Below are 20,834 nucleotides of genomic sequence, written 5' to 3'. Positions count from 1 at the left end.
GGAGAGGAAGTAATGGAAGTGTGGTGATGCCTATGGGGATCGCTGCAGACGTCATAAGAGACCCACATGGGGTGATTCATGTGGGGTGAAAAGAGACACTAAGAAGGTTACAAGGATGGTCTCATCCACAAATGTCCGAAATAGTAAGGGAAAAAATTGGAGCAGTGCCAAGTCTGTGGACAACATGGTCCTAAACCAGGTGTAAAAACAACCAAAGCGAGATTTCCTTTACTATCAGGCCCAGGAAAACATATTGTAATGGACTATACAGATATGGGCCTAGAACAGAGAATAAGAGGGTATCGTTACCTATTAGTCATGGTAGACTGGGTGGGTAGAAGCAATACCAATTAAAAGAGAAGAACACATGATGGAGCCCATTTTAAGAATGCAGATTTGCAAAAGGTTGAAGAACGTTTTGGTATAAAACATAAGTTTGGTTCTGTATACCATCCCCCAAGTCAGGTATTGGTAGAGAGAGCCAATGGACTACTTAAAATGAAATTGGCAAAAACACGTAATGTGGGTCGACGCACTCCCGATAGTCCTGCACAACCTTTGTAATACTCCAAAGGCAAGCACAGGAGGGTTATCGCCTTTCCAATTACATACAGGAAGAACGTGGGAGTCTCCGGCTAAAGGCTTCACACCAGAGGAAAGAGACCTAACACCACCCAGTTAAACACCTGCATATTGGTCAGCACTAACAAATGCTTTAGTTTCTGTCCGTGATTACAGGTTGCAGAACGAGAAAGACTCACAAATAAGCTCGAGTGGTTCCACTCCTGGCTGGGTGTATATCAAAAAACACAAGAGAATGTGGACACAACCAAGGTGGATCGGACCGTGCAAGGTGGCAGAATCCACTGGCCATGCAGTAAAAGTCCAAGGCAGAGAGGTGTGGTACCATCTCAATCAATGTGCTAGAGTGGTGGAACCAGACAGGGAGATCATCGTACCAGTAGACGATTAATCAACAGACGAAGATGACGCAGAACCTCAACAAAGGGATTCACAGTGCTCTACACCTGTGAATCTGAAGAAAAACATTGTTAGTTCCGAGCAGTGTGCACCTCTGTACTCACTAGACTTGTATGACAACACGATGACCCCTCATAAACATATAGAAAGATAAAAAGAAGATGACGTGAAACAAAGACTTGATTGTTTGTTATTTTTTTGTGTCTGTGTCTTGTGAAAATATATGCCTGTTTTGAATGATGAGAGGTAGAGAGGATAGAGAGATAGAGAGGAACCACACTGATCCTAATTTTAGTAACTATATTCATATTGTCTCCAATTCTTTGGTGGGAGGCGCAAAACAGAGAGAGGAACCACACTGATCCGCCAATAGCACTAATGATAAATGAAACATCACCCAACATTCAATCTGAATGTTGTTTTTATGTCTTTAGAGAATCATCTACAGAAATTAAGTATTAAGGGTTTCTCTAATGTTCTGAATGTTATGTTTTTGTCTGTAAAGAATCATCTACAGAAATTAAGTATTAACTGCTAAGTATTAACTCCTCCCAAGAGAGGGATTGTTAAAACTGTTAAATTTTGTATAACAAAAGCTAGCAATAAAATTAAATAGTTTAATGTTTTTTTGCTGATGTTCTAGTGATGGGTCCTGGGTCAGCAGCAGAGGCAACCATAGGCTTTGTGATTCTTGGGGTGCCTTGGTCTACGAGGGGGACACAAGTTCTCTAGTTCTCTCTCTAGTTCTCTTTTTAGTTTAGTTTTGGTTCATTACAGAAGCCTTGTATCCAGTGAGGTATTTACCTGTCTCACTTTCCATCTTGTATGTTATACAAACAGAGCTAATAGAGTTAAAAATTAGAGTTAAGCAGTGTCATCACACTCACCTCTTTCTATCATTAGTCTCACTCGTGTCATCTGGTTTCCTGTCTATATAAACCTCTCTCCCTCAAAAACTTCTTTGTGGGATCATTATTCATGTTCATTGTGACTGTAATTTTTAAAATAAATTCTCTGCACTTTGAAGAGAGTCTCCTGAGTGCTGTATTGGGTCATGCCTTGCTTTGTCATACTAACGGCTACATGTAACATATGGCCTACACTCAGTTCAACAATGGTGAACAGATGAGTTGTTTACATCTCACCAAATGACTTTACAAACAAAGCCATAAAGCAATAACTTATATACTTAAATATGTGATACAGAGTTAGGAGAGTAAAAAAGTGCCAACGTTGTATAATGAGACATAATAATATAATTTAATAAAGGTTATGTTTGACGCTGGACTTTCCAGCATTTCCTGTTCAGCTTAGCCTTTTTAACTGGTGACATGGCATTGTTGATGTGGTGACAACAAGGTGCAGAATAGTTTTAAACTCTTATTACATCATCTCCTGCCTCAAAGACATCCATCTATAGCAAATCAATTAGGACAAGAAGCCACTTTTGGATGTAAATACTTGTCGGAATAATATCTTTTATGTAATACAGTCCTGTGGCACTTTGGCCCAGAGGCAATGCCTCTGTCATTGGTGTGGAACCCCAGGGTTCCCCTCCTGGGCAAGTTCGAATCCCGGTTAGGGAAGTTGGTCCCTTCCAGTGGACTCACCACCCGCAGGATGGTTTAGGTGGGGTTGGGACAGTGCAATGTGATTTGGGTGGCGACTGCTGCCCCCGAGACCCGGTAACGGATAAGCGGATGAAAATGGATGGATGGATGGATGGATAATACAGTCCAAGGGGCTTCACAATTACAGCCCCAGACGCAGGTGAGCGCAATTCGAGTAATCAAGCCTCTCCTTGGTAGTAGGGACCAAGGAAAGAGGACAGTGAACAAAGGAATGCATACTGGCCAAGACGGACGGACCGTATATGAAAGCTGGGCACAGTGCAGGAGCACACATTATTGTAAAGAAAAATAAAAGCTGTGAACTGCCATCTGTGTCAGCTTGGTAACAGAAGCCTGATAAGCTGCAGAGCCTTTTAGGAGGCATTGTACTAGGGTAAACTTTCACCAAACACAAGAGCACAAACTTTACAGCAAGGGTGTCAAACTCATTTTCACCAATGGGAACATCATCAATACAGTTCCCCAACCCCCGGTCCAGGGACCAGTAACAGCCCATAAGTTATTTAGTACCTGGCCGCAGTGGGACACAGTGAAAAAATGTACTTAATTGACTTCATTCAAAGAAAATCCAGTCATATCCATTTACATTCTTTATTTAAAGATAATCTGGTAGTATTTTAAAATAATATGTCCGTGAATTTGACACACATGCTTTACAGCAACATACTATATAACCGTGCAGAGCAAAGTGAACGAGTGCTGGACAGACAAGGGGAGATACTAAGAAATGATACAGTGCATCAGCTAATCAGCGTGAGGAACAGAAGAGCATGCTCAATGCTGTGTTCAAGCTCCTCTAGGTAATAAAAGCTACCAGCGATGTCTACTTTATACTTTTACTGTTTAATTTTTAGGTTGGAAAATTCAATTTAAGTTTTTTTATCACGACAATAATGTAAATTAAAAAAAGAAATCTGTATATAGACATATACGTATATATATACTGTGTATATATATATATATATACATATATATATATATACCGTACATATATATATACCGTAAAATACCGAAATATAGACAAACTCTCGCGAGATAGGAATAAAAAAAATCTGCGATGTACTGAGGAAGCAAAAGGAGAATCGCAATGTAGCGAGGGATTATGGTACTCCATATTACTTTTCATATTCAACTCTAATATATGGAATTATCAAATTAAAAATATATTAAAAGCATTACACAATGAACTCATGTGTTCAATTACTTTCGCTTTACTGCCACATTTGTCTCACAGCAGTGAACTGTGGCACACTCCTGTACTATTTATTTCCATATTTTCCACAACTGTGTATGTTGTACTTCTTCTGACTGAATCTTAATGGACCAGTGAGGGTGAGTTGGCTGACTGGTATGAAGTAGATATAAACAAAACAAGAAATTAAATTTAATTAATTAATAAATGGTTTATCAAAATGGAAAAAAAAAAGGTTTGTGTTATGTACTGACAAACAATATTCCTTCAATATTCCCTGCTTGAACATTTTCAGCGAACAAGAAAATCTATTGAACGCATAAAATAAAATTCAACATAAACTGTGTTGTAGTTATAAAGTTATACATTTATTAACAATTGATCCAAAAAATGTAATAATGTAACTCACTGGGTGTCCAGCCATTGATAAGAGATGGTTCACTTACGCTACTCAGTCAGTCAGACCATTGACAGTGCTCGCGTATGTGCCTTGGCCATGTGCACTGTGGCGCCGTGCAGGTTAGCCTGGTAACAACTGTGCGGCAGATCAAAAGACATAAACATTTTTGGATATTTATCATTAACAACACAGACAGGAAGGTTTGGAGAAAAAGCTAGAGAAAGAGACAGAGAAAGAGCCAGATTGAGATGGTTTGCACATGTGCGGAGGAGGGACAGTGGACATATTAGTAGAAGAATGTTAGAGATGGAGCTACCAGGTAAGAGAAAAAGAGAAAAGCCAAAGAGGAGATATATGGATGCAGTGAGGGAGGACATGCAGATAGTTGGAGTCAACACACTTTGCTAACTAACTATAAATTCTATTTACAGCATCGTAAGCTTATGCAACATTGTGTAAAATGTGAATGTTTTATTGTTTAGAAAGTGTTATGTCTGAAAGGTGCATAAGTCTCATTTCTTCCAGAGCAGAACTCTCAGACAGACCACAACTGGACTTCATCTAGGCCAAAGCAGGACACTCACATATAATATACTACACATCTCACGAACAAGGTTTTGTCTTTTTTATTTTAAGTGGGCTAAATCACTTGTATTAAAAGTAAACAAATGGAAATTGCTGCTTTAATTTATCGGTGTGATAGCAGTGTGTGGCTAGTGTGCACTTCTGATGTTGCTCACAGTGGTACTCAGTGGTCTCAGGGAGCTTGTGTGTATGCCCAGATACATGAAAAATTAGAGGGAACATTGCTGACAAGTGTTATTATGATTTGTACATTGTGAAATATATGCTGAAGGCTTTTTGTGATATTGACACAGGTTGGACATAATTTAAGTCCTCTGAAAACCAAACAACCTAATACAGATGAAATATCAAAATTCACATATCCCAAAGTTAGCCACAGACCCTAATTCTATTATGATGTAGCTATGAACCTAGGGTCAGGGCTACTCTACCCATAGTTATTATAAACATTTTGTCTATGTTGAAATCATCTATAATAATATTTTCATTGGCAGTGATCACTAATTCAGATAAAAAGTCAGAGAATTCAGACAGAAGTTCTAAATATGGTACAAGTGGACAGTCTATGTCAGTAATTGTTTTTACTGTTTTCTAGCCTTAAGCTTTTAAATGAGTTATAGTTAGGCCTAGGTTTATAACTGATAAGTAATTGTAAATAAGAGCACATTAGAATAGGATTAGGCCTAGTTATAATTAGATCAATAGACCAAGGATAATGCTTGTTGCCACACTTGGCCTGAAGAGTATGACAAACGTGCCCTTTCTTCCTTTACAACTAAAGATTTACTTGCCACTGAGAAATGTGTTTCGTCTTTGCTTACACGGAAAGTAATGACTTACTTTCCACACCTTCACATTCTTTCTTGCTACTCTGTGTCAGCAGCCTACACACACACACAAACACACATCAAACCAGTTAAACCGCAGTAGACCATAAAAACACACCTCTTTTTCTTTTTCTCTGTTCTGTCATTATCAACTACACCGACCTTTTACACGCAGGTTTGCATTGGATATAAACAGACAACAAGGGTATTTAATTTGACGGGAGGAACAACAAGGCAACAGGTAAAAGACCACAATACATAGCTGATCAGCTACCCTGTGATTAATCTGATTAAATAATATAATCAATTGGCAGTCTTATTTGTTATACAATGTATATATTTTTTATATACTCATGTATATTATTCTGTAATTTATATCTAATTTAAGTGAAGAAATCAAGCTGTTTCAAAGACATATTTGTTGCGGCTATAGTAGGTTATTACATGTTGTACACCCATTGAATGTGTCTGCATATGTACATGTTTATTTATTTTTGTCCTCTGCATTTCCTTCCTGCTTTGGCTTCCACTGATATAAAAGTGTATGTCGGGCGAGCTTTGTCAAGCTGGGTCATATGTGTCAAACTCAAGGCCCGGGGACCAAATGCGGCCCGACAAGCCGTTTTGTGTGACCCATGGCAGCTTAAAAAGCATTTGAAAAGTCTATGCAGCAGAGTTTCTTAACCTGAGAAATTAAGTTTGTTTTTTTTGCACAGCAATGGACAATATTTGTAGCTTGAATAAATAATAATTAATTGCAGAATCATGTATTAGTTATGTATTGTTATGGAGTAGTACATCTATATCAGTGGCCCCCAACCTTTTTGGTTTCAAGGACTGGTCAGCAAGTACCACCCGTTACTACAGACTGGTAGCAAGGTGCTGAGCATTGAAGTATCATTAAATTTTCATTGTCTTTCATTTACAACCTGCCCTTCAAGGGGAACTGTATTGCTGATGTGGCGTAAAATATTACTAATTATCTTTAAATAAAGAAAGTAAATGGATTTTCTTTGAATGAAGTAAATAAGTAAATTTTTTCACTGTGTCCCACTGCGGCCAGGTACCAAATTACCTATGGACTGTTACTGGTCGCCAGACCGGGGGTTGGGGATCCTTGATCTATACAGTCTTTCATTTACAACCTGCCCTTCAAGGGGAACTGTATTGCTGATGTGGCCCCCGGTGAAAATGAGTTTGACACTCTTGGTCTAGGTCAAAACAAACTATTAAAGGGCTGATAGATATCTTGTGTAGCCATTGTCAAATTTGAGCTGCGTTTATAACAACTGTATGATTGGGCTTTGGCCATGTGGAGGTCCATTTCACAGTATCTTGTATATTTTAAAAAAGAGACATTTTTATCTAGCAGTACCATTTCACTGATATAGTAACAAAGCTTGGTCGTCTCTCTAAAGTATAAGACAAGTATAATAATTACTTGTTTTTTACTGACCTTTTTACAAAATTCGATTTACATGAATTTGAACGTGTTCATAACATAATTAGGCACTGGTTAGGGACTGACTTCTCTGTCTAAATTAGTTCCTTGGCATCTTAAAGAAAAGTCTGTAACATGCTTTGGGCAAAATACCAGGATACCCCAGTAGTAAGCATCACAGCACTATTTTAATCCTGTCAAAACAGCCCTGGTCCAAACGTTCTGTTTCAGTGCATTAATCATCAGATTGTCAAATTTCTACCTTGCTACCTGAATGCCCCCTGTTGCGTTGTTATACAAGTTATATCAACAGTTTTTTCTATTATTTTTTTGTTCATTTGAAACATTCAAAATATAGTATAATGTTGAGTAAGTTTAGTTACTTTTCAAAATGTTCAAACTCATTAACAAAGCCACACGCACCTTTACCATTGTACCAACGGGGCTCAACATTGTCAGTCAGAAAAACATCATCGCATGTCAATTCCATTCAGTGCAGCACGGTACTTTTTGCATCACCCTGTACATCAGGGGTGCCCAATAAGTAGATCAGGATCTACCAGTAGATCTCAAAGGGAGTGCTGGTAGATCCTGAGAAATTACATTTAAAAAACCAAAAATAAATAAATAAAAAGTATAGCTTTAATTCTATTTTAAGATGCTAATCACTAGGGCTAAAGTAAGAACCATAGAAGTATTGAGTCAGACGGTATTGTGCAATACAACTACAGCCATTTAATCAAAGTAGAAAATAAATATATAATAAATATATAATAAATATAATAAATATATATTTATAGTTTTCAATGTAGGTAGATCACTTTACCCGGTCATTTGAAAAGTACTGTAGCTCCCAGGCCGAACATGTGTGGACACCCCTGCTGTACATGTTCTTTGTGAATGCATGGCCGAACAGAAAGACTAATTTTGTCACACATTCATTAAATATATTACATACACGTTAAACATATTATACAGACTGTAGAATGTCAGCATCTATACTGTAGTGCACTTGTAATCAAACATACAAGTAAAATGGCAATATAGAGAGAGACAACAATGGGCACACACAAACTGCCTGCTCCAGTCAATGTATAGCACAGCGCTGCCAGACGTGAGGCAACACTCATCGCTGCCATACATTGCCCTCCTTTCATGTATTTGAACAGGAAATTACAAAATTCAGGGACATTGACCATATACCGTATTTTCCAGACTATAAGGCGCACTTAAAAGCCTTTAATTTTCTCAAAAATCGACAGTGCACCTTCTGTACTACTTCTGGTTGCACTTACTGAGCTCGAACCGCTTTTGTAAAGCCAAACCACACAGAGCAACACACATGATGGCACACAACTAAAGCACACTCGGAGCCAACAATGACGTTTAACAGTTAAGCATTAACTCTGTTATCACAACCAGAAGATGCTCAACAACGATTGTTACAGTATGGTTGTACAACCCAAATCTGTGCAACGTAGCGTCATGCCTCCCAACCTCCGGAGAAATGTATTGTTGATGTATGGTGCGATGTAGGACGACTCAGACGCATGGCTGTCGATATTTTAGAGGTCAAAAAGTCTCTTTATTTCTCCTTTTTTATCGATAAAGGAAAAACACACACTCTCTCTGCAAAACATCCACACTTCCGCACGGAACAGCGTCAAAACAACAATACAGTGACCATTCAGAACAAAAATAGTGACAACCCCTGACTCTGGACAACAACAACAGTTCCCCTTCAGTGTCCAACTTAGGTCACTACCCTTTTTCATAAATCTCCGTCCCTATTGATCTGCGACTTCATGCGCGCCCATCTCTTCGATATTGTCAAAACCCAAGTGAAGCAAACTAATTCGGGGCTTGCCATCATTCTGGGTGGATTAACCAGGGAATTCCAACCACTAAATGTTGGTGTTAAAAGGGCGTTTAAAGTTAAATTGCGAGCTGCGTGGGAGCATTGGATGACTGAAAGCGAACACACATTCACCAAGAGAGGGAGGCAACGCCGGGCGAGTTACGCCACTATTTGATACGCCAATCCTTGATGTAGTCCTACCTCCACCTTGAAGTCATATGTCCTTCCAACAGCACACCTCACCACTGTTGTACTATTCTCATACATGTCCTGTACCAATCTAATACACTTCTCTGCCACTTCTGACTTTGTCATACAAAACCACAATTCCTCCCTTGGCACTTTGTCATATGCCTTTTATAAATCTACAAATACACAATGTAGCTCCTTCTGACCTTCTTTGTACTTCTCCATCAGCATCCTCAAGGCAAATATTGCATCTGTGGTACTCTTTCTAGGCATGAAACCATACTGTTGAATTTAAAATACTGTTGCTAGTGTTCAAATCTATAAATGGCCTTGCCCCTTGCTATATCTCAGACACACTGTCCCTTTATACCCCTGGCCGAGCCCTCAGATCCACTACAGCCCACCTGCTGAGAATTCCTGATCCTCCACCCAAGAAGATAGGTGGATGATGGAACGCCCTACCACAACACACCAGGGAGGCCCCATCTATCCTCACCTTTAAACTACTAAAAACCCATCTCTTCAGGCTTGCCTACTGGTAGCAGCACGAATCCATCAGCTGGCATTGCCAGCGGCGGGCAGATGACTACTCCCCATCACCTCCTGGACTCCAGGTTGAAAGCCCTACCAGCCCAGGCAGAGGGCTCCCCTGGGGGCCGCTGGATCTGCCTGAGGTTTCTTCCTAGGGAAAGGGAGTTTTTCCTAAACCCCCGTTGCCCCAGGGGACTTTGACTTGAAAAAAAAAACAAAAACAAAAAAATATGCCAGCTCTGTCTTCTTCTTTGTCAAACTGTTGAAGCACTATTATTATTATTATTAATCTTTCCCATTCGATGCAGCTCTCCTTAAGCTCAGTGAGGTCGCAGAAGTTGTCCGGAAAGCAAGAGCAGCCTCAGTCCCAGACCCCAATGGGATACCTTACAAACTGTATTGCCCAGAAACTTCTGTGGAACCTTATGAGCGTGGCCTGGAAGAACCGAGTCATCCCCTCAGAGTGGCAAAGGGCAGTCACAGTTTTTATCCCGAAGGAGGCAATATCCACCACCATCAGTCAGTTCAGGAGCATTGCGCTCCTGAATGTCGAAGGAAACATATTTTTCTCCGTACTGGCCAAGAGGCTGACCAACTACCTGACTAGCAACAGGTACATTGACACCAGCTGCCAGAAAGCAGGTTTACCAGGATTCCCAGGGTGTGTGGAACACTCTCCAGTCATCTGGGAGCAGATCCAGAGAGCAAAAGGCGAAAAAGGTGACCTGCATGTGGTATGGCTGGACCTTGCCAATGCATACGGATCCGTCCCCCATCAACTCATCGACTATGCCCTGGACTTCTTCTCTATACCTGGCCCCATCAGAACCTTAGTAGCCAAGTCCTTTGAAGACCTCAAGATGTGCTGCACCCACCGGGACTACACTACAGGATGGCAGCAGCTGGAGGTAGGTATCAGGGCAGAGGCTACCCCCAGTGAGAGGCTATATGGATGACACCACCACCATCCTCCAGACAGCAGCATGTGCAACGAGACTGCTAATGAGGATTGATGAGCTTGTGGGGTGGGCAAGTATTTGAAGATCAAACCTCTCCCTGAGGAAAGGAGTTAGAAGCCATACTACCACATTTGTCATAGGTGGTGAAGAGATCCCACTGCTGGCAAGCCAACACATCCGCAGCCTTGGTCATACCTATACTGCAGAACTCTCCGACAAGAAAATGTGGGAAACAGTGAAGAAGCACCTGGCAGATGGCCTGGCCAGGATCAATCAAAGCCCGCTCCCCGGCAAGTACAAGGTATGGAGGTACCAGTTCATACTGTACCCAAGGGTGATGTGGCCTTTGAAGATGAACGAAGTCTCCTCGTCCGTGGTGGACAGGATGGATAGGCTGGCAAACTCGTTCATCAGGAAGTGGCTGGGACTGCCGAGATGTCTATCAGATGAGAGCCTCTTTGGTACAAATGCACTGCATTTGTAAGAAGAGGCACAGAAGGGTAGCTTTTGGCTGTGGCTCAGGAGGAAAGAGGTGAGTTGGGGGCCAAACAAAGCATGACCTATTCACTTCAACGTATATTTACCCACAATAGTCAACCTAATAGGCATAACTAAATAATAAACTGTAACTCACAAAAAAGGCCATCAAACTAAGTTAGGAAGCAATATTGACAAATCTAATAGTAATTAATTAACAAGACACACCCTGGGGCATGATCAACCCCAGCAGGACCTTCCTAGGGGTAGAGTGTCTAGTGATAATGACCGAAACACTCGATGACCCAGCTAATCAGGAAAAGCCATAGTCCAATAAGACACCCCATTCCACCCCATCCCTTACCTCAGCCCCTTCCCTTACCATGAAGGTAAGGAAAGTATAAGGATGACCCCAATAATTCCCCTGCCACAGTACTAATCCCCACCCTGTGATCATACCAAATCACCCTTGAGAGTTTGCACCATTAGTGACACCCAGGCTCTAGTGGGGCCCAGGGAGGTGTTCAGATAAGCATGCCAGCACAAAGGCACTGGTGGAGGTGTGTCAGGCAGCAATGCCCAGCAGGCAGACCACTAGCCTGTATTTTCATATGTTAGACATTTTCCGGCAACATTTAACAACAATAACAAAAGTTAATAACAAATAAAAAAAAACAAAAATGGAAAAATAAAAGAAAAAAGAAACGTGAAGAAACGTCAGAGTTGTTGAGTTGATTTGAGTTATCACAAATTTACCTTGGTTCACCAGTTCAACAATTTTGTGATGTGTCAAAATGGTAACTGGATACCCCATAGTCACTGTTGCAGCTTTTTCCTATGTGTAATGTACTGCAGCTAAGCCTTGATAACATGGTGGCTATCCCTGCGCCATATATCCAACTTTATGCTCTAATATGCCACTGGTTGTTTCTTCCAAGTCTCTTGCATTAGCACTGCCGAAGCATAAATGTTTCGTCTGTTAGCTACATTCAAAAAAAAACATTTTTATAGTCAGGTATTGCTAATGTCGGTGCATTTTGCATGTCTGCTTTCAGTGTTTCAAAAGCTGTTTGCTTCTGTGGTCCATTTTAGTGGTGCTTTTAAAACTTGAGTGTCTGCTTGTTTCATCTTTCCCGTAATGGAGCAGTTTTCTCTGCATACTCCTCTATCCAGTCTGAACTGAACCCTGTCATTCCCAAAAAGTGCGTGGTTTTGGGGCTCTGGCTATACCTTCCAGCTGGGAAGGTAAAATATCTATAGTCCCATGTGAGATTTTCCATTCCCAATACTCTACTTGTGCTTTACAATACTGGAGTTTTGAAACTCTATGTCCTCCTTCTGCCAATCTTTGGAGAATTTTATAGAGTCTCTTTCACGGTCTTCCAATGTGGTTGCACAAAGTAACAAATCATCTACGTACTGTAGTAATGTGCCACTAAGTTCCAATCCTTCTAAGTCTTCTCTTAGAACTTGATTGAACACATATGGTGAGTGACGAAAACCCTGTGGAATTCTGGTGTATGTGTATTGTTTTCCTAGTATGTGAATGCAAATAGATATTGAGAATCTTCACGCAAAGAGTTCCTAAAGAATGCTGAACACAAGTCAATGACTGTAAAGAATTTGGCATTCGGATGCACATTGGTGAGCAGCGTATGAGGGTTTAGTACTTCCGCCAATGTGTCTTGTACTTTATCATTTACAATTCTTAAATCATGTACCAGCATGTATTTGGACAGCTTTCAGTACAGGAAATATTGGAGTGTTGCATGGGCTGTACATTTCTACTAACGCTCCTGCTTTTATCAATTCTGATATAGTCCTACTTATTCCTTCGTCTGCTTCTGCCTTCAACGGACATTGTCGACAGTTAGACAGGGTTTCCCAGGGTTGTAAATCTATTTTTACTGGTTTAGCTGACTTAACCAGTCCCACGTCAAAATCATCCTTTGGCCATAAGCTCTCTGGCACTCTTTTTAACATGTCTTCTAGCATGTTCTCAGTTTCTTTTGTTTCTTCATCTCTCTGAATCAGAATTTTGGCCATTATGTTTACTTCCTGCGGTGTAGCCAGCATTGATGTTCTGCAGAGGATTTTGATCATTGTTGACCCCCGCGTCTGGAATATTAACGGATTGTCCGTTGCTTCCCATTCTGCTCTTTCTGTATCCTTCATCATGGGACCCAAGTCTCTAGCTTTAGCCTTGTTGTTTATTAACAACGTGATGTGAGGCTCTGAGTCTGGCACATTGTACCATTTAGATATGAATGTCATTTGGTTCCATGTTGAGAGCTGCACCTTGTTCTCCTACAATGATGTACTGTGTGACCAGTTCTACTTTGATCCCTTCCGTTTCTGTTGTCTGTACGAGAGCGCTTGTTTGCAAGCTAGTGCAACTTACATTTATAGTGCGCTGGATACATTTGTGTGTGCATACAAGAAAATGAGTGGGGGCAAGTTCACCTCAGTACCATTGCCACCTATAAGATTATCTGGCCAACAGTAACTCAATAAACAGGGGGTATTTGCGTACAATTGTCAAGGTCTTACAGGAACTGAAGAAAAGATAATGAGTAGCATCTCCCATCACTGGCTAGCACACATAAGTCAGTGTTTTTCCACTGACTATGTGAGTTTTAGTACAAGGCAAATGGTGGCTAATAGCACAGCATATAAATTTGTCATAACAGGAACAACAACAAAAAAAGACTGGCATGAATAAACCAGTTATGAAATGTCCTCAGTTATGGACAATATTTCTTCTGGAAATATCAAGTTGGCCACTGATTTTTTTTCTCTAATTATTCAAGAAAATCATAACTTTTCCTAAATCTGTTACCTTTAATTTTACTTAAACCCAAGTATTTTATTTCGTTTTTCACAGGAATGGACATTTTATGGACTTCATTATAGAATATATATATATTAATATATAATATATGAAGTACTGTATCATCAGAAAACTGACACTGAATTCAAACTAAAAAAAGTAACCCCTTTTATTTCTGAAAGATTTACAATTAAATATTCCAGTATTTGAGTACATAAATGAGAAGTTGAGGTGTAACAGGATACCCTTGTTATTTCTTATTCCTTTATTTAGGCTATTCACAGATTAAAAGAAATGTAGCTATTTTTTTCATTCCAGAGTGTCTTTTGTGACTGCACAGAATTTAACCTCAAAACCAAATTTTTCAAGTGTTTTAATCAAACATTTATGTTAAATGGAGTCAAATGATTTAAAAAAATAAATAGAATAGAATATAATAGTCTTTATTGTCATTGTACCACGGGGGTACAACGAAACTGAGAGTGCTCCCACAGAGCCACCATGCACCACAACAATATACTGTATGCAAACAACCTTGTAATATGAGCTGTAAATAAATTGTGAAAAGACTGTAAAAACAATACCAGGAGGTAGCGTAGGTATACTAGGAGGTAGTGTAAGTTATGCAAACCAGAATATATATAGATAATATGCAATATATACAATATACAATTTTTAATATTAAAATTGTGCATTTGTACAAAAAGATTAAAGTGACCAGTGGCTGTAAACATTCTTGGTAGGAGGTAGATGAGGTGATAGGTGTGGGAGCTGTTGGAGGGGTGGGGGTTGTTATTTGTCCCCGGGGTGAGTGCGTGTGTGTGTGTCCGTGGGTGTTAAAAAGTCTGGCTGGCCCAGGGGAAAAAGCAGTCTGGCAGTATGTGAATTGACTGACCTTTCCAGAGGGCAACAGGTCAAACAGGGGTCAGGTTGGGTGTAGGGGTAAGCTGTGGTTGCAATGACTTTTCTGAGGCAGCAGATGTAGAGATTTGTTCCAGGGTGGGAAGACGGCACCTGATGATTTTTGGGCAGTGTTTATCACCCTCTGCATTGTCTTCCTGTCCTCGGCTGTGGAGCTTGTGTACCATACACACAGGCAGTAGGTGAGCATAGAGGGCCAGCAGCAGCTTCCTGTCCAGGTTGTTCTTCCTGAGGATGTGCAGGAAGTGTAGCTGCTGCTGAGCCTTCTTCACTAGGGCCCTGATGTTGTCCAGGAGTGGTCAGCAGAGATGTGGGTGCCCAGAAATCTGGGGGCCAAGTCTCAGAGATTGTGGGCGACATGACCGAAAGTTTTGGGGAGGGGAATCTGTAGTTGCAGGAGTTTGGTGAAGAGAATGTCCGGATGATCGTATTGAAAGCCAGTTATCTCTCTTTTTTCCTCTTGTAGGAGTCTTTTGCCACTTAGATGCTCCTCTGGCAGTGTTGTAGAGAATTCTGTTTCCTGAAGGCTGAGTTGTGGGCGCTGATCAGAGTCTGGACTTTGCTTGTCATCCAGGGCTTTCTGTTTGGAAAGACCCGGATGCATCGCTCCTCAGTGACATTTTCCACACAATACTGCAAGGGTCACCAGCGCGGTGCCTGTGGGCACCAGGTCGCCCTTAAGGACCACATGAGTTACCCGCCGGCCTGTTCTAAATATAGCCTACATAGCGCCACTTACCACTGAGCTGCATCTATTTTTTTGTGTTGCTATTCTTGTTTAAATCACACTTACATGTAAACTGTAACAATGTATATTAATAATTTAAAAAAAACTTAAATATAAATGAATGTGAACTAGTATAGTATAATATAAAAATCTCAAAGTTGATTTTTGTATTTTAAATGATTTATCAATTGTACAAAGATGGTGCAAAGTAACTCATGATTTTTTAAAAAATTTGAAAAACACTTGAGAAAATATAGAAATAAAGTGTTGCATATTGATATTTATCTGTTGCCTATCTTGTTAAATCATTGTTATTTATTGTGAGAAATCATTAAATGTACTAGTGTCTTCACATGAATATCATTAATTATTAATATTAACATATAGTCAAAAGTAAATTAAGGCAATTGGCCATTTCAGAAGTGTGTATTAAACTGGTAGCCCTTCAGATTAATCAGTACCCAGGAAGTAGATCTCTGGTTCAAAAAGGTTGGTGACCCCTGCAGTACTGGATGTAAAAGAGGACAGACTCATTGTGTGTGTCCAGGTCCTGATGTTCAAAAATGCTCTAGTCCGTGCAGGCGAAGCAGTTCTGTGGCTGAAGGAGAGCATCATCTGGTCAGGCCCTCATAGTTTGAGTGGCTGGTTCTATTTGCTTTCTGAGAGGGGTGTCGGTGTTAAATCTTAAAATTAATCTTTGTTCATTAATCTCTACCACTGCCATACGCCAGTGTCCACCTGTATCAAACTTTCACATGTTGGGCATGCCTCCTTTTTGCACATGTGAAAATCAGGAAGCCACGCACAGCCTGCAACCTCTCTCTGATAAAGTTTCTGTGAGTGGAGTTGCCGTATTTAGCCGTATTTTCACACATGCACAACTGGCATCCATAACAGCAATGATGTCATAAGGCAGTGGTCCCCAACTCCTGGGGCGTGTACCGGCACTGGTCCGTGGGTCAATTGGTGCTCTGGACCCCAGAGAAAGAACGCATAAATCAAATTATTTCGGTTTTAATTATTAGCTGATTCTGAACTGTTTAAAAAGGTCTGTTCCGGCCAGTAACACATACATTACTGCTAAATTGAAAACCCCGAGCTAGCAAAATGAACAAAAAACAAACGTCTTTGGAAAGTTTCTTTGCGCAGGGTAAAGGATACAGTGAGGGGACAGAAGAAGAGCTACATCTTCGAGAAAAAGAAAGCTGCATTTAACAGACAATTTCAGGAATCCAACTTGAAATATGAATTTATTGTGACAGGTTGCATAATACGTAGTGAATGGCTCTCTAATGAGGCAATGAAGCCTTCAAAACTGCTTCACCATTTGGAAACCAAGCATTCTGCATTAAAAGACAAGCGCAATGTTACGAGGATACTGCTGATAAAGTTGAATACACAGTGGCTTGATCTGTGGCGCTTTGGCTGATAAAGTTGAATACACAGTGGCTTGCTCTGTGGCACTTTGGCCCACAGGCAATGTCTCTGTCATTGGGGTGAAACCCCAGGGTTCACCTCCTGGGCAAGTTTGAATCCTGGTTAGGGCGGTTGGTACCTTCCAGTGGGCTCACCACCCGCAGGAAGGTTTAGGTACGGTGCAATGTGATTTGGGTGGCGACTGCTGCGCCCGCAACCCGGTAACGGATAAGCGGATGAAAATAGATGGATGGACACAGCGGCTTCAGCTTTATTATTATTATGTAGAAAATACCAGATTTTATGTTGCATTGTTTTATTTAGTTGTATTTAACCACCACACCCTAAAGGCCGGTCCGTGAAAATATTCTCAGACTGGTATTCTTCATATATATATAAATATACAGTATATATGTATATATATATATATACACACAAAGCTGGTAAGAAAACAGTTATAAAGTGGGTACAACTAATATAGCTCAAAATTACCAGCATAGCTAATTTAAAAACACTCAACACTATCCTTCTCATCCAAATAAAAAAAGAATATAGATAGATAGATAGATAGATAGATAGATAGATAGATAGATAGATAGATAGATAGATAGATAGATAGATAGATAGATAGATAGATAGATAGATTACTAGCTTTACAGGGTTATTTCCTTTTTAGAGAAGATAATGGACCTATTTAAGTTTGGTTTTATAAAAGCTGCGAAGAATAATATGTAATAATACAAATTTTCTAAACAGGTTTTTTCAACCGTATGATAAACCATTTTTATGTTTTATGTTTGTGTATTCATTGTTCAGTATGGGCTCCAGTCACAGCAGCGACAAGCTTCACTGTAACCGCTACCTTAATGGTCAACACCATCCCTCACTAAAAAAACAAGGTCTTTAAACACACTTCAAATTTCACTTTCCTTCCTTCTTTTGGATATTGCTATTCAGTGAAGTGAAGTTATTGTTCCCTATGTCTTTTACAGCTTACCATGGGATGAGTAGGCATGACTACATACCAAGTGGCGACCAGCCTGAGGGACAGATGACATTGGAAGTCATACACAGAGATTTGCCAGGATTTCCTAATGACCACACCATAAAGATCAACTTTATATTTCCAGACGGAATACAGGCAGTAGGTAGCTGGATATTTCAAAGTGTAATTCAGTAATCCCTCTCCTATCCCTGTAGTTGTGCTCCAAGACCCACCGCGAAATGGGAAAAATGTTTACCCTTCCGGAGCTCCCCCACACTGTTATCAATGCTCCCTACACTGTATGACCCTTTCCCACAAAATTATATGCACAGTAGAGTTGTGTAATAGCGACCATGAGCGAAGTGAACAAGAGAGTGGCTGACAGACAAGGGGAGATGCTAAGAGATGCTATGATGCATGAGCCAATCAGCGTGTTGAACAGATGCGCATGCTCAATTAGCCAATAGTACATCAAATATGCGTTGTATTAGCCAATAGTATGCTGTGTATGATCTCATCTAGGTAAACAGCTACCAGCGATCGTTCGCAAATGCACTTATCTCTATTTCAAAATCAGAATCCACATTTTTAAAGCCAAAACCTTTGTATGTATAACTGTTTTATGATGTGTTATTATGTTTTGCTATATTTGTGATATAGCAATTTTTTTCACAAAATCCGATTAAAACAATCTATCTATCTATCTATCTATCTATCTATCTATCTATCTATCTATCTATCTATCTATCTATCTATCTATCTATCTATCTATCTATCTATCTATCTACACCTTACAAAATTACTTTTAAACTTTACGTTGTATTTGAATCTCTTCAGCTCTAACTGGTGGTGGGAAGTACAGCAAATATATACTCTGGGTGTGACAAAGAATAAAGCTGCTTCAGCTCCCCCCTGTTGGGTGGGGCGTTGGGGTCAAGTGGGAAAGTGTAAACAGTCGTTAGGAGTCTGATGGGTCGTTGCGATCCTCATAATCCCCATCAGGCTCCTAACAACATAACAAAATAAAATTTCTTGTGTCACCATGCCACACTACAGTTTTGATGTAAATTCATCAATTTGATTATGGAGATTGAGTGAAATATTATGTCACAACAAATATTGTATAAAATAGATTGTTTACCATGGAATATGTCCTGCAGGAGAGGCACCCACACCCTGGACAGCCTTTTTCTGGGATGCACCTCAGTGCTTACCTGCCAGACAACCAAATGGGGAGGAAGATTCTCAAGCTCATTGACAAGGCCTTCAACCAGAAACTACTCTTCCATGTTGGGACTAGTTATGATGGAAGGGATATGGTCACACCTTCAATTCCTCTAAACATACAACCAAATGAGGAAAGAAAAGGGTAAATAGATCAGTGCACAATTTTAAATGTACACTATAAACCAGAGATGGTGCATTCCTTTTCCCACGTGGAAAATTAGAATAATATGTTTATTTTAGTAATAATTATATAACATATACATGATGTGGGCTGCCGGCTGTACAATGCTGATGTCTGGTATAGTCAAAATAATCTCCATCTACCAAAACTGGCATTGTGTTCACGATAATATTCATTACTTATGGACAAATAACTGTTGAAAATGTTCAAATTCTTGTCTGGGTATGAATGTCAGTGTAAGTGGTTGTTTGTTTCTATATGTGACCTTGCCTACTGTCCAAGTTGTATCCTACCCTTGCCCAGTGACAGCTAGGATTGGTTCGAGCCAAAACTTTTGCACTGGTATAACTTTATCTGCAAATGCCACCCTCATATATCTTTTCCTACATTTGACAAAGTTAGTCCAGCTATACAGCTATATCTGTATTCTCAGGTCTTTATTACTTACAGTATCCCTTCAATTTGCACAGAACTAGGCCAAAGAACTTGCCAAACATTTTCTTACCCTGTCCCCTCAATGCTTGCAACAAATTGTAAAGCCATCCAGTCTGATTTCATCATGGTCTTTTAAAGAAATTAAAGGGTGCTTTAAACCTCTGCACATTTGTTTCTGTTTTTAGCACTTTAATCGGTTCAGTTGGCCTTTGACCCCAGTTTTAGTGACTTGAGCCGTATACGTACACTGAATCAGTAATTTTGCCAACAAATCTTTTTTGTGTGTGTAGGTCAAAACATATCTCAACTCTCTTGAGAATGAGATGTTTTGACATAAATACACATTTTGTCAAGACTAAGATGGTTGAATAACTTTCTCTTTTCTCGTTTCTCTTTGTGTTTTCTCAGTAATGGGAAGCCAGATTTGGACTACCTGCAATATGTGGAAAAACTGCTGAGGGAAAAAGGAATTGAATAAAAATGCAGATTGCTTGACAGGAGCTAAGTAAACTACACTTTGCCAATAAATATAACAAAACAATGTGTTAACAATAGGATTGAGTGTTGAATTTCTCCTTCTCTCTTGAATTGATGAAAAATTAAAATGTTGTCAGTGTGTAATTTTATTGATATAATTGTTCCATGCAACATGTAAACCTCCCATGCAGCTCAACCAGCCAATTCTTCTTCACCAACTCCCTTTTGGACTTTGTTTATTAAAATTTTCAACAAACTGGGTTTCTCGTGTTCTTTTCTAATAGAGAAACCTGACTTGTAGATTATTATGTGTACTGCTCCTGTACTGCACGGCTTGTGCCAACTTTTCCTCATATTCATCCATGATGGTGCTTGAAAGTTGGATTTAAGTTGGCCAAAATTAAAACACATTTGCTCGAAAGATCTTGAAAAAGTTTAAATTTACCATTTCCTAAAAAGAACCTGGGGTTTGTGAGCATTTGCAGACACAAGTGCGGAAAAATTTTCATTTTTTTCCACAGCCTTCAGATAAGTTATCAGACAATCATGTAGGAGATTTGATGA

At 39.9% G+C, this 20,834-nt stretch overlaps 1 protein-coding gene across 2 annotated transcripts; it reads left to right on the top strand.

The window, feature by feature from the left end:
- Positions 1 to 5,363: 5,363 nt before the first annotated feature.
- dtx3la (deltex E3 ubiquitin ligase 3L a) lies at positions 5,364 to 20,614 on the top strand. Of its 2 annotated transcripts, XM_008307364.3 has the most exons (5): positions 5,372 to 5,857; positions 17,782 to 17,864; positions 17,958 to 18,109; positions 19,111 to 19,319; positions 20,202 to 20,609. In XM_008307364.3, exons 2-5 carry the CDS (start codon positions 17,783 to 17,785, stop codon positions 20,269 to 20,271), a joined length of 513 nt encoding a protein of 170 aa, XP_008305586.1. In that variant the 5' UTR covers positions 5,372 to 5,857; position 17,782; the 3' UTR covers positions 20,272 to 20,609. The 2 variants fall into 2 exon arrangements, with proteins under 2 accessions (XP_008305587.1, XP_008305586.1); XM_008307365.3 differs by lacking the exon at positions 17,782 to 17,864 and having other exon boundaries at positions 5,364 to 5,857; positions 20,202 to 20,614.
- The last annotated feature ends 220 nt before the right edge of the window (positions 20,615 to 20,834 follow it).

Source organism: Cynoglossus semilaevis, chromosome 3 (assembly GCF_000523025.1).
Source record: "Cynoglossus semilaevis isolate Cse_v1.0 chromosome 3, Cse_v1.0, whole genome shotgun sequence".
Classification (NCBI taxonomy): Eukaryota; Metazoa; Chordata; class Actinopteri; order Pleuronectiformes; family Cynoglossidae; genus Cynoglossus; species Cynoglossus semilaevis.
This window is presented reverse-complemented; position numbering and strand designations above follow the sequence as displayed.